Below are 14,088 nucleotides of genomic sequence, written 5' to 3' on the forward strand. Positions count from 1 at the left end.
AAGTTAATAATAGGGATTTGGGGAGTAGTTTTTCAAAAGCTGCATTAGAAAGTGAAGCCATCAAATAGTAGTGGTGGTGGTACAGGTTCATAGTCTCTTGACTGAAATTCCTAAAAGCTATGAAAACATGACCTGAACTGTTTTAGACTTCATTTGTCTTGCTTAATGTGAATATTTATACATTCATGTATTTCACTCGGAAATATTAGAGTGGGTAAGGGATTATGGATCTGTAGGGGTAGGAGTAGTAATAGGAATTTTAGATATTTAACTTTCAAACAAAAGAACTCATTTCTTTTTCTTTTTTTTTTTTCTTTTTGGCTACACTGTGTGGCTTGTGGTATCTTAGTTCGCTGACCAGGGGTTGAACCTGTGCCCTCAGCAGTGAAAGTGTGGAGTCCTAATCACTGGACTTCCAGGGAATTCCCAGAACTCATTTCTTTAAGATATGATTTGTTAAGCTAGTTCACCTCACATATCCTCCTTCGGAATTCAGTTAGAGGGTCTTTAGAAGCTTAAATGAATTTTCCCAACTTTTTGAAAAAATGATTTGTAGTTAAGGAATTATAACAACCCAATGTACATGAAACTTCACTTAATATCACTGTTTTCTTTCTCTTCTGGTAAGTATGCATAAGTTTTCACATGGTTCTTATCATTACTGTGTTATTTTTTGTCTCTTTTTTTTTTCCTGCTGGTCATTTTTTAGAAACTTTCCCGTATATTGTCATTACACTTGTCATTACACTTGTCATTTTTAATAGCTAGTCTTTCAGCCTGTTATGTCATACTTAGACTTTTTTTGTTACTCTATTTATTGTTAATCTCTTTATATTTTTATATATATATATATATATTTAAGATGGAATTGATTACTGATAAACTGGCCTACCAACACCTTGTTTCTTCAGCTGTCACCAACCCTTATAGTATTTTAGTTATCCAGAGAAATTTAGGGGGAGTTGGTACTAGGATCTAGCAATGTTATGGCTTTATTGCAGAGAAATGGGAAAGTGACTGAATCGAAATTTACTACTTTAGGATCAAATCATTGATAGGGAATATATCAGAAACTTAGCTCTTAGTTTTATTTATGTAATTTCTCCAGTGAAGCTGTTTGGTTATTTTGTCTGTGAGTGCATGTGTGCTATATGTGTGTTATAGAAAGATTGTGATCACTTGTTTGACATTCTTATCATGATTTACTCTTTGATTTTTTTTCATTATAGAATAGCATATGTGGATATCATTTTCTTTTCAGATTGGGAGCATTGTGTGAGAATGGTATTCCCTTGTTTGTTTCTTGTTCCAACTGTATATCCTTGGTTTCTACAGAGAATGATTGGCTTACTGTGCTCAGATTATGTTAATTTATAATGAATATTAGCCTTGCTTTTATGTTGACCTTTGTCCTGTAAGTTACTTTTTCTTAATCCTAACAGATGGCTTTTTAGAGTTACAGGCAAGGTTCTTGTCCATATTTCCATTTTCCCCTCTCTTCTCTCCATCTGTTTTGTTCTATTTCTTTTCTTTCCTTCCCTTCCCTTTTTTCTCTGTCCCTTCCCTCTCTCCTTCCCTTCCTCCCTCCCTTCCTTTCTTCCTTCCTCTTTCTTCCCTTCTTCCCTTCCTCCCTCCCTCCCTTCTTTCCTTCCTTCCTTCTTTCTTTTTATTTTACTTTTAGCTTAGTTCGTTAATTCTGTTTCTAGGTCGGATGATGAGCAGAGCTCTGCGGATAAGGAGAGACTCGCCAGGTAGGAGAACAGTGTCTTTTGGCATGATGAAGCAGATCATGCTGCTTTTTCTATCCTTTTTCTTATTCTGCTCTTTTCTTCCTCTTTCTCTTCGTGTTTTTCCTTGTCTGTGGCAAGAGAGGACAAGATTTTTAGAAGTTTGTGTGTAACAGGGACTTTGGCTTCCCCCATCAGAAAGTGGGTGGTTGAAGGAACTTTACTTAGGAATTTAAGAAATTGCTATTAGTTTTTATAGATTTCTCTTTTTATCTTTATCTTAGCACTAAGTTTCACAGAATAAAAAGCTTTCAGAAACAGTGCAGCTGTGCCAGTTGGTGCTTTAGCAGGGAAATACTCCTTTATCAGAAAACCAGTAAATATATCTGTGTTTGCAATTAGTTCCCAGTCTTTAGGCCTCAGTATTTACTCCACACCTCTCTAGAAGGCTCACCCTTGTTTTCCTGTGTAGACTCACAGTCTAGATTACTTTGTCACAGCAGTACTGGTGTTGCTTTGGTGATTGAATCTTTTGTGTTTCCCAGAAAAGCTTAGCAGCCTAGATGTGGCTGTTTAAAAGATCAGCCTTATGGATTTCAGTGTCAGAAATCTGTCAGATACTAGGAAAATGGGTGCTTTATGTTTGAGTATTGAATTTTATGTTTCTCAGGCAAAGTAACTAAATGTCAATCTATGTTGTGAGACCTTTTCAGTAAAGGAGACTCTATGGAGTTCTCTTTGGAGACTGTTGTCGATAATGTAGAAATACTGTGGAAAAAATGTTGTGCCCAAATTTTCCTGTTTTTTGGTCTCTGTGATTTGGGATACTCAGTAGGAGGTAGATCACTAATACCAGTACCAGTTTTTATTACTTCCCCCCTCTTACCTACCATTTCCTCTTTCAGCTGGGCCGCAAGCTCATTTTGCTGCCATTTCAACTTATGTCTCCTACGAACTCTTTCACTTTCATAAAACTGATTGGTGTGGTATGGTGGGAAGAACATTGCCTTCATTGGGAATGAGGGCAGCCCTTAGAAGAGTCAGTTAACTGCTTGACCTTAGTTTGCTCTTATCATAAAAAAGATTTATGTTAGATTTGTTGTGTTCTTTTTGTTTTGGCAGAGAACTTTTGTTCCAGTAGAATCCTTAAGTGGTAATAGAAGTCAATAAAAAAGACAAAAGCAAAGCTGCTCAAGTAAAAACAGAAATGTAGCATGTTGTTTGGGTCTTTCCTTGAAGCAGTCCCACAGAAGACACTGAGGAACTATTAGTCTTTTCAGAAATCCAGTTTGAAAACTACTGGATTATTATTTTTAACAATGATACTCTGTTGGATTTTGAGGAAGTCAGTATTGGAGATATGTTCCACTTACCCTGGTGAGATCCAGATTGTATGTTTTCAGGCCTTTAAACATCTTCCTGTCCACTTCACTCCTATTCTCCAGTTCGCTTTGTCCCAAATTGGGCACCCATAAGGGACTTCTAGTAGATGATATGTTACAAATCTCATGAGCTCAGTGTACTGGCACCAAACCCAGATAGAGAAGGTAGGGCTTTGTGCGTTAGTGGGACAAGTAAAACTTCCAATTCTGCCGTCTAGTGTTGAGAATAAGAGAGATGCTTAGAACAAACAGCATTTTATAGACCAAGGGAATCTATACTGTCAATTCTTGTATCAGCTGTTGAGCAACATACTTGTGTTGGAAAAAATTGGTCATTTTATGTTTTCAGCCTTTAAAAAGTTGAATTGGTAGGCATGAAATCAGCCAAGCTGCTTTCAGCATTTTTAAGACTGTCATTTCTTTTTTTTTCCTAACATCTTTATTGGAGTATAATTGCTTTACAATGGTGTGTTAGTTTCTGCTTTATAACAAAGTGAATCAGCTGTACATATACATATATCCCCATATCTCTTCCGTCTTGTGTCTCCCTCCCTCCCACCCTCCCTATCCCACCCCTCTAGATGGTCACAAAGCACTGAGGTAATCTCCCTGTGCTATGTGGCTGCTTCCCAAGACTGTCATTTCTTAAAACACATTTTGTTCTGAGGGAGTGGTAATTTACATAGGAAGTGAAGTTTCCAGGAGTTAGAATTGCTGGTATCTGCTTGTACCCTGTCTGCCTCATTAGTTTCTATTCCATACTTGCTCTGCATGAGACGTTTGGCAAACCTTACTTTAACTTCTGAGACTTAAGCATCACTAAATCTGAATACCATATTTCTTCAGCAGCTCACTTGGTATTCATATCTCTCTCCCGGCTCCCAAATGGCCAGATGTGACCACCTGGATGGGGCTTCTCCTCTCTCTCTCTCTCCATGCAGGGAAAACCATAGTGAAATTGAACGGCGCCGACGGAACAAGATGACAGCCTACATAACAGAACTGTCAGACATGGTACCCACCTGTAGTGCCCTGGCTCGAAAACCAGACAAGCTAACCATCTTACGCATGGCGGTTTCTCACATGAAGTCCTTGCGAGGAACTGGCAACACATCCACTGATGGCACCTACAAGCCGTCTTTCCTCACTGATCAGGTCTCTGGGAAGCACAGCTGAGAGAGTCTAGAATCTTTTGAAGGTTTTGATCCTTTTGGGGTAGATGACCATAATCCTGAATAGCACATTATATTGGGAGTCAGAGCAGAGCTAAGTCTGTAGTTTCTTATTTATTTATTTAATTTATTTTTCGACTGCTTTGGGTCTTCGTTGCTGCGTGCAGGCTTTTTCTAGTTATGGTGAGCAGGAACTACTCTTAGTTGTGGTGCGCAGGCTTCTCATTGTGGTGGCTTCTCTTGTTGTGGAGCACGGGCTCTAGGCGTGCGAGCTTTAGTAGTTGTGGCTTGCGGGCTCAGTAGTTGTGGTTTGTGGACTCTAGAGAACAGGCTCAGTAGTTGTGGCACATGGGCTTAGTTGCTCCGCAGCATATGGGATCTTCCTGGACCAGGGCTCAAACCCGTGTCCCCTGCATTGGCAAGCAGATTCTTAACCACTGTGCCACTAGGGAAATCCCTGTAGATTCTTTAAAGCACAAGAATTCCGCTCTGAAGGAAATATTCAGACCATGGGAGAGTGAGTTTTGATCCCTGACTATATCATTTATTAGCTTTGGAGCAGTGAGAAGTAGAGAAGAATTGTGAAAGCTATTTAGCATAACTTATAGGTACTTTAGAACTGTACTCATGAAGAACAGTGGAATCACAGGGAGAAGAAATGACTGTGTCCATGAACCAGTTCTTTTCCTTGGCTTTAGGGTTATAGAAGATGGAAGGAAACTATTTTTTATTCTTGAAGCAGCTTCCAGTTTTAGTGATACAAGGAGTCTAATAGGAAGTTGTTGTTGCTTAGAGATGTACTCTGGTACATTTGATGCACTATGAGAAAAATAGAGAAGGCAAAAACATTTCCAGCCTTTCAGGAACTCAGTCTGAATATGGATATGTGAGTGGTAGGATACACACATAAGTGAAAAATGATAGGAAAATGGGTACGGAGAAGAAATGCCTTAAAAAACTTATTAATAATTTATATAGGATTAAATGTGTGTGTGTGTGTGTGTGTGTGTGTGTGTGTGTGTGTGTGTGTGTGTGTGTGTGTGTGTGTGTGTGTGTGTGTGTGTGTGTGTGTGTATATATATATACACACACACTAGAGGGATAGCTAAAGTGAATAGAATGGCCAGGCCTGAGTGAGAATAGTCAGCAAAAACTTCAAAGAGTAAGGAAGCCATGTTGTGTTTTATTAAAAATAACACTTGGTTATTGCAGAAAAACTTGTAAAATATAGGAAGTATAGGGAAGAAAAAATTGACCTGGGATGCCATGCTTTTATTCAGAGGATTAGAAGGAAAGAAAGAATATAATTTGGAAGAAAGCAATAAGAATTTTCCAAATAGGATGGTCTGTATGAAAGTACATATAGCACAGATATTATATATATGTACAATGAAATAGCTAATCAATTTGTTCTAACAGAACACATACAGATATTGATTCAACAAACTCCAGTAATGCACATTTTTAAGCTAACCAGGTTCTTTGTGCTATTAGAAATGTAAAGAATGGTAAGAGATAGTCACTGGTAGAAACAGACATGTAAGTAAATCAATCATAATATAAACACAGAATCAGTTCTGTATCAGAAAGAGGTGCAGTAATAAGTCCTGTAGAAGTGCAAATATGGAAAGCAAAGAATAGGGGAACAGGGTTGTAAGTATTGGAAATAACTTGATCAAAAGCATAGTGAGAATAATCAGGTTATTCAAGGAAAATCAGGTAGTTTAGCATGCCTTGGGAGATGGTAATAGGAAAGTAGGCTGGGACCTGATGATGGAATATTTAGGTGTTATGTTAAATAATTTAGATTTTAATTTTTAGGCAATGGGGAGCTATAAAAAATGTGGTAGCATTTTAAGGATGGATTGGAGACTGAAAGCGGGAAGACCATTTGTCTTGGCATGAGATGACTAGGACAGTGACGTTGTATTTGAAAATAAAATTGATAAAACTGAGTTATCCCTGGAGTGTGAGAAAAAGGAGTTAAGAGTTTTGAGGCCTGTATCCTGAGAGGAAGGGAATACTGTTAATCAAGAAAGGGAATGCTAGAAGAGCACAGAGGATTGTTTTCGAAGGGGGAAATGATAGGTTTTGAGATGTTGAAATTGAATTGCTGGTAAAATGTCTATTTGGAGATGCTTAATAGATTTTAGGCAAGTCTAGGCATATGGATTTGGGTATCATTTCTTAGTGGAGGAGTGGATATGATTTCTCAGGGAGAGAGTATGGGATAGAGAAGAGAACTTAAGATAGAACCTTGGAAATGCCTACACTTGAGACTTGAACAAAGGAAAGGGAACCTGAAGCAGAGAAGGTACATTTGGAAAGGAAGTATAAGTTGGAGTGCAGTGTCATAGAAGCTAGGGAGAAATAAAATTTAAAGGATAAAGTGAACAACACTATCAGATATGCAGTGACATTGAGTAAAATGATATGGACTCAGGAAAGGGGACTTGAGTTGGCATTTAGGAATACATTAGTAACCTGAAAAAACATGAATGTAGTGGTTTAGAGTGAAGATTGCAGTGGGTTTGAGAAATAAGTGAAAAGTAAGAGAGTAGAGCCAGTGAGTGTAACACTACTCTTAATTTAAGCTTGGCGCTGAAAGATGATTTGGGCAAAGTTGAGGGAAGTTTTGTATAGAATTGAGAAAACTTGATCATGTTTAAGATCTGAGGGGAGGGACTTCCCTTGTGGCACAGTGTTTAAGAATCCACCTGCCAGTGCAGGGGACACAGGTTTGAGCCCTCGTCCAGGAAGATCCCACATGCGGCGGAGCAACTAAGCCCATGTGCCACAACTACTGAGCCTGCGCTCTAGAGCCCGTGACCCACAACGACTGAAGCCCGTGTGCCAAGAGCCCGTGCTCCGCAACAAGAGAAGCCAGTGCGATGAGAAGCCCGCGCACTGCAACGAAGAGTGGCCCCCACTCGCCACAACTAGAGAAAGCCCGCGCACAGCAACCAAGACCCAACGCAGCCAAAAATAAATAAATAAATTTATTTTAAAAAAAAAGACCTGAGGGGAGAGAGAGAGAACACCAATATTTGTAGAGCAAGATCCAAAAAAGAGACCAGAGAGAGTGAGATCTAGAACTCAATTATTTATTTATTTAAAAAGTAATTTTTTAAAATTTATTTATTTATTTAATTTATTTATTTTTGGCTGTGTTGGGTCTTCATTGCTGTGCGCGGGCTTTCTCTAGTTGTGGAGAGTGGGGGCCACTTTTCGTTGCGGTGCGCAGGCTTCTTATTGCGGTGGCTTTTCTTGCGGCGGAGCATGGGCTCTAGGCATGGGGGCTTCAGTCGTTGTGGCGAGAGGGCTCTAGAGCGCAGGCTCAGTAGTTGTGGCGCATGGGCTTCATTGCTCCATGGCATGTGGGAACTTCCCGGACCAGGGCTTGAACCCGTGTCCCCTGCATTGGCAGGTGGATTCTTAACCACTGTGCCACCAGGGAAGCCCAAGAACTCAATTATTGTTAATGGTAAGCCTTTTTATTCCCTGTCTTGAGTTCTGAGGTAAAGAGGAGGAGATGGATAGTGACATAGACACATTGAGGAAATACCTATTGGAAAAAACTCTCTTGTCCGTGAAGGTAGTTACATTTAGGTTGCAAAGCTGTGCCTGTGGATTAGACAGAAGCCAGCAATTACTTATGGAGAGATACATATGGCCTGAAGTGTCTTACTTCTTTCCATGAATAATATTTGGTTTTTCAGAAGAGTTCAGTATTAACTTGTATTTCTCTTCCTTGGGCAGGAACTGAAACATTTGATCTTGGAGGCAGCAGATGGCTTTCTGTTTATTGTCTCATGTGAGACAGGCCGGGTGGTATATGTCTCTGACTCAGTGACCCCTGTTTTGAACCAGCCGCAGTCTGAATGGTTTGGTAGCACACTCTATGATCAGGTGCACCCAGATGATGTGGACAAACTTCGTGAGCAGCTTTCCACTTCGGAAAATGCCCTGACAGGTATGAGTTAATATGGATGGAAAATGAATAGCAAATTCTTTCTTCTTTTTTTTTCTGAGATAGAAGAGGTATTTTAACTCTTAAATTTTTTGATTGAATCTGGCAAAACTTTTAGAATTTTCTCCTTTAATGAATATAATCTGTTCTTTTTATCCACATGCAGGTAATATATTTTGTAGCTCATCTTTAGAAAATGTTTCATTAGTGACAATGCTTATAAAAAGTTTACTTTGATCTTAATATTAGTGTAAATACACAGTAAAGGCCAAGCCTACAATAACCCCACCCCCACCCCTCCAGCCATTCCAGAAGAATGAAATTATCCATTTTCTGTCTCATTTGTTGGGTAAATACCTGGTATTTTTTCTACCCAGTTGTGCTTGGCCTTGGCTTGGTATTAGGTTCTATGATAGTAGATTTTTATTTTAGAGGGGGATGATTATCAGTGTGTAAGGTGTTTTCTTGGTTCTTTTTTGTATTTATACTATCTTTCTGCCTTGTTTTTGCCCCCACCTCCACACCCCCATTTAATGTTATTCAGTCCTTCTGCCCTAGTTTGGCTGAAGGAAACAAGTCACATCTGCTCCTAAGCGATCTAGAAAAAATTTTAATGTGGAAGCAGAGTAAAACTGGTAATTAAAATAAAATCCATTATGGTCATATTAATATTGGTATTTAGCTTTCATTTATGTTTTTATGGGTTTCATTTTCCTAATTCTTCTTTTTCCCAAAAGTTCCCACTGGTTTCTGTATAATAAAGGGAGGAACAATTTTAGCATGAGACAGATGGGTGTTTCTGTAGCATATAAAATTACTTGTTATTAAACCAGTGACATTCACTCCATGTGTGTGTGTGCGTGCATACGCACATGCATGTGTGTTTATAAAAATAATCAGACCTAAGGATATAGCCTTGCTCTTGCTTGCCAACTTTACCTACTTCTACTCCTGTCTTGCCTTGCACAAAGTTATTTCCAGTGCTTTGAACTGAAGAGTAAGTAAGATTCACTGATGGGAACAGAGGTGTTTTAGGCTTGAAAAAAATCCATCTCCTGCTTGGCTTATTCTCTTATAAGCAAGGAGATTGGAGAGCATGAATAGGCTACTTACTTATCTTTGCCTCCAGTATCTCTCTCTCCCTCTTCCCCACACACAAGAATGTACTCCAGACTGTTCTTCACATCCTTCTTCAGGGCGTATCCTTGATCTGAAGACTGGAACAGTGAAAAAGGAAGGTCAACAGTCTTCCATGAGGATGTGTATGGGCTCAAGGAGATCTTTTATTTGCCGTATGAGGTGAGTGTCAGGATGAGGATTGTGATTTGCCATAGGAAGAATTAAGAGCTGAGGGTTTGATTTCTGATCAGAGGAGTTAAACTTCTAAATCCAAGATCCAGTTAGATTAAATTTAGCTCTCAAGACCCACGTGAGTTGTAACACAGAATAAAGCGTTAAGGAAACTAACATTTACTGAACTCCTCCTATGCCAAACATTATGATAGGTGCTTTATGTCTGTCATCTCATTTCCCACAACTGCCCAATAGGGTAGAATTCATGGTTACTATTTTGCTGATTAAAAAAAAAAAAAAGACTCAAAGAAATTGACTTCCCAGGATTACATAGATAATGTTTGATACAGGATTTTATTCTAATCCATACTAGTCGGATGCTAATACCTATGTTTTTTCCCAGTATATCACAAGGCAACATCCATGTACTCAGACCATTTCTGCACCCCTCCTTTTTTTGTAGAAATTTAAGACTTTATTATGTCTTTCACTTAATATTTAACATTAATAAATTATATACTATACATTTTAGGATTCTGAAAAAAGGATAGTGATACTTTTCTTCACAGCTAGAGAAAATACTTCTTAAAGTCACAAAATAAATTCAGGTTGTATAATGGAAATTGACTGCATTGTACGAGAGGATGCTTCTTAGAAATGATGAATAGGATATTAAGAAAGGTTTCCTGGGGGAGTTTAAAAATTGAATATTATGTGGCTTAGTGGTTTAGAGTAGTTTCTGGACCCAGACTACTGGATTTATCACTTATCTTCTGAGACCTTGAGCAGATTAAATGACTGCTTTGTGTTTGCTTTTTTAAAAAATATTTATTTATTTATTTTTGGCTGGATCGGGTCATAGTTGCAGCGCATGGGCTCTTTGTTGCAGTGCATGGGCTTCTCTCTATTTGTGGTGTGCAGGCTCCAGAGCACATGGACTCAGTAGTTGTGACGTGTGGGCTCTCTGGTTGTGGTGCGCAGGCTCCAGAGCGGGTGGTCTCAGTAGTTGTGGCTCACAGGCTTAGTTGCTCCACAGCATCTGGGATCTTAGTTCCCTGACGAGGGATCGAACCTGCGTCTCCTGCATTGGAAGGCAGATTCTTAACCACTGGACCACGAGGGAGGGTCCCCCTGCTTTGTGTTTTTATTTCTTCATCTAATATAGGGAGTTATATCAACCTCATAAAGTTGTTATAAGGATTAGATGAATAAATATATGTAAAGATGCTTAAAATAGTGCATGACACATGTAAAATTCTGTGTAAATTTTATTTATTATTAAAGAAGTGAAAGAAAGAAAGTAGAGGATGGGAGAGAGTGTTGCAACATGTGGACATGGCTAATGCAAAGACATAGGCAGGAACAAGATAAATAATAACGAAATGTAGCAAATAGATTGTGTTGCAGCATAGTGCTGGAGTCAACAAACCACAACTCTTTGCTTGTAAATAAATCTTTATTAGAACATAGCAATGCCCATTTGTTCGCATACTGTCTGTAGCTGCTTTTGTGCTATAATAGCAGAATTGACTAGTTGCAACAGATTGTATGGCCCACAAAGGCTGAAAATATTTACTGTCTGGTCATTTACAGAAAAAGTATATTAACCCCTGATGTAGAGAATCTCTGCATTTGCAGAGCATGTAGAACATTTTGACTTAAAATTCTGGGACAGTTACAAGTTTTAGAAATACCAAACCTGACTTCTTTATCCTTCCTTGTTAGGGGCATTGTTACCAATTTTCTGTGTCAAGTTGTATTCAGAACCTGTTATCTGGCTGTTAACTGATGGAAGCTTCTTTGATAGTGTAGTGCAACTTTTTTTTTAATTTATTTTTTTATTGAAGTATAGTTGAATTACAGTGTTGTGTTAATTACTGCTGTGCAGCAAAGTGACTCAGTTATACATATGTATTTTCATATTCTTTTCCATTATAGTTTATCACAGGATATTGAATATAGTTCCCTGTGCTATACAGTAGGACCTTGTTGTTTATCCATTCTACATATACCAGTTTGCATCTGCTAATCCCAGACTCCCAATCCAGTCCTCTCCTACCTCCCTCCCCCTTGGCAACCTCCAGTCTGTTCTCTATGCCCCTGATTCTGTTTGTGTTTCATAGATAGGTTCATTTGTGTCATATTTTAGATTCCACATATAGGTGATATCATATGGTATTTGTCTTTCTCCTTCTGTTTTACTTCACTTAATATAATGATCTCTAGTTGCATCCATGTTGCTACAAATGGCATTTCGTTCTTTTTTGTGGCTGCGTAGTATTCCATTGTATATATGTACCACATCTTCTTTATCCATTCTTCTTTCAGTGGACATTTAGGTTGTTTCCATGTCTTGGCTATCGTGAAAGGTGCTGCTGTGAACGTAGGGGTGCATGTATAATACCCATTTTTTTTTTTTTTTTTTGGTGGTACGCGGGCCTCTCACTGTTGTGGCCTCTCCCATTGCGGAGCACAGGCTCCGGACGTGCAGGCTCAGCAGCCATGGCTCACGGGCCCAGCCACTCTGCGGCATGTGGGATCTTCCTGGACCAGGGCACGATCCCGTGTCCCCTGCATCGGCAGGCGGACTCTCAACCACTGCGCCACCAGGGAAGCCCTATAATACCTTTTTTTTTTTTTTTTTTTGTGGTACACGGGCCTCTCACCATTGTGGCCTCTCCCATTGTGGAGCACAGGCCCCGGACGCGCAGGCTCAGTGGCCATGGCTCACGGGCCCAGCTGCTCCGCGGCATGTGGGATCCTCCCGGACTGGGGCACGAACCCGTGTCCTCTGCATCGGCAGGTGGACTCTCAACCACTGCGCCACCAGGGAAGCCCTATAATACCTTTTTGAATTATAGTTTTGTCTGGGTATATTCCCAGGAGTGGGATTGCTAGATCATATGGTAATTCTATTTTTAGTTTTCTGAGGAACCTCCATACTGTTTTCCACAGTGGCTGCACCAACTTACATTCCTACCAACAGTGTCGGAGGGTTCCCTTTTCTCCATACCCTCTCCAGCATTTGTTATTTGTAGACATTTTAATGATGGCCATTCTGACTGGCATGAAGTGGTACCTCATTGTAGTTTTGATTTGCATTTCTCTAATAATTAGCGATGTTGAGCATCTTTTCATGTGCCTATTGGCCGTCTGTATTTCTTCTTTGGAGAAATGTCTCTTTAAGTCTTCTGCCCATTTTTCCATTGAGTTGTTTGTTTTTCTGTTGAGTTGTATGAATGATAGTGCAACTTAATTGCTTTTAATCTCTCTGTTCATTGAAACAGGTGTGGCAGTAGCTCTGTGGACCCAGTCTCCATGAATAGACTGAGCTTTATAAGAAACAGATGCAGGTGAGATCCTAAGCTGTAAAAAAAAACCCAAAGGGATGGCCAAGTACCTTTAGAGATCGTCACATTTTCAACTATTTTACTATTGTACTTCCTTCAGCAGCCCTCACCCTCATCCCTCACTTCCCAGTTGCTTTTTTTCTGGCAATATTTTCCTGAACTTCTAAAGCTTTTGCTCACATCCTGTTTAAGGAAGTTACGCTACCACTTTACCTATTGATACTTTCTTCCTGCTGCAGTACCTTTCAGTTGCTTTACTTTGGCAAAGGTAAAATATATGCTGGTCACTTTTGGGTGGGAAAGGTCCAAGTATAGTCGTCCTGTTTTATAAACACCCAAGAGCCTAAAGTTAAAGGTACTAAGCCAGCATTGCCTTTTAAATGTTACTGGGTAGGGTTTTCTCCTCACACCTGTAATTTTTCTAGGAATGGACTTGGCTCTGTGAAGGATGGGGAACCTCATTTCGTGGTGGTCCACTGCACAGGCTATATCAAGGCCTGGCCCCCAGCAGGTAGGAAAGTTGAATAGTGACTTCTTCCTGGGTGCAGCAAGTTCCTCACAGAGTCCAAGAAAGTTAGCTAATATTTATCATGTACCTGTAGTATATGAAATGTACTTTGGTATAAACTGTAATAGGAAAGAAAAAGTGGACTCCTTCCCTTCCTTTATGGATCTTATATTCCAGTTAGGGAGATGGATTACTCAGACTTGAAAATGACTTGGTTATGGCTGTGTCACAGAATGTAGTTTTTAAATGTCCAAATAGTAATGTATACTGAATACCTGTATCTAAGTATTTGTGTGCAAAGAAGCAGTTGACATTGAATGCAGTTGATTTGGGAAAGTTTTCTAAAGAAGGAGCAAGACTTGGATGGAGAAGCGGGTAAATGGCTTGATTGTAGTAACTTGTAAAGGGGATATTCTCTGCAAAGACTTTAAATCAGGATGTGAGCGGATTAATTTTACTAGAACTTGAAGTCAAAAAGGGAATGTGAGAAAAGTGGTTGGGGTACAAGGATCAGCCTTTTAACCTGGCTTGTCAGAGTTTCCAAATCGTAGCAATTTTATTACCTCCCTGCTGGCTAGGTGTGCCTGGGAAGTGGGGGTTGTAGGGAGATAGAAACTAAGAGAGGCAAGGTGGTGTATTTTGGTAAAGGTTAAACTTTGGATTTGGAAAAACCTGGGTTTGATTCT

At 39.5% G+C, this 14,088-nt stretch overlaps 1 protein-coding gene across 2 annotated transcripts in view; it reads left to right on the forward strand.

The window, feature by feature from the left end:
- The window catches only part of ARNT (aryl hydrocarbon receptor nuclear translocator), a 62,551-nt gene that overhangs the window by 32,856 nt on the left and 15,607 nt on the right, over nt 1-14,088 (forward strand). For both annotated transcript variants that reach the window (XM_060139031.1, XM_060139032.1), the window contains exons 5-10: nt 1,707-1,751; nt 4,051-4,264; nt 8,041-8,254; nt 9,448-9,550; nt 12,832-12,897; nt 13,320-13,405. In XM_060139031.1, coding sequence (XP_059995014.1) covers nt 1,707-1,751; nt 4,051-4,264; nt 8,041-8,254; nt 9,448-9,550; nt 12,832-12,897; nt 13,320-13,405 — 728 coding nt within the window. The remainder of the gene's footprint in view (nt 1-1,706; nt 1,752-4,050; nt 4,265-8,040; nt 8,255-9,447; nt 9,551-12,831; nt 12,898-13,319; nt 13,406-14,088) is intronic.

This window comes from Lagenorhynchus albirostris, chromosome 2 (genome assembly GCF_949774975.1).
Source record: "Lagenorhynchus albirostris chromosome 2, mLagAlb1.1, whole genome shotgun sequence".
In the NCBI taxonomy this organism is placed as follows: domain Eukaryota; kingdom Metazoa; phylum Chordata; class Mammalia; order Artiodactyla; family Delphinidae; genus Lagenorhynchus; species Lagenorhynchus albirostris.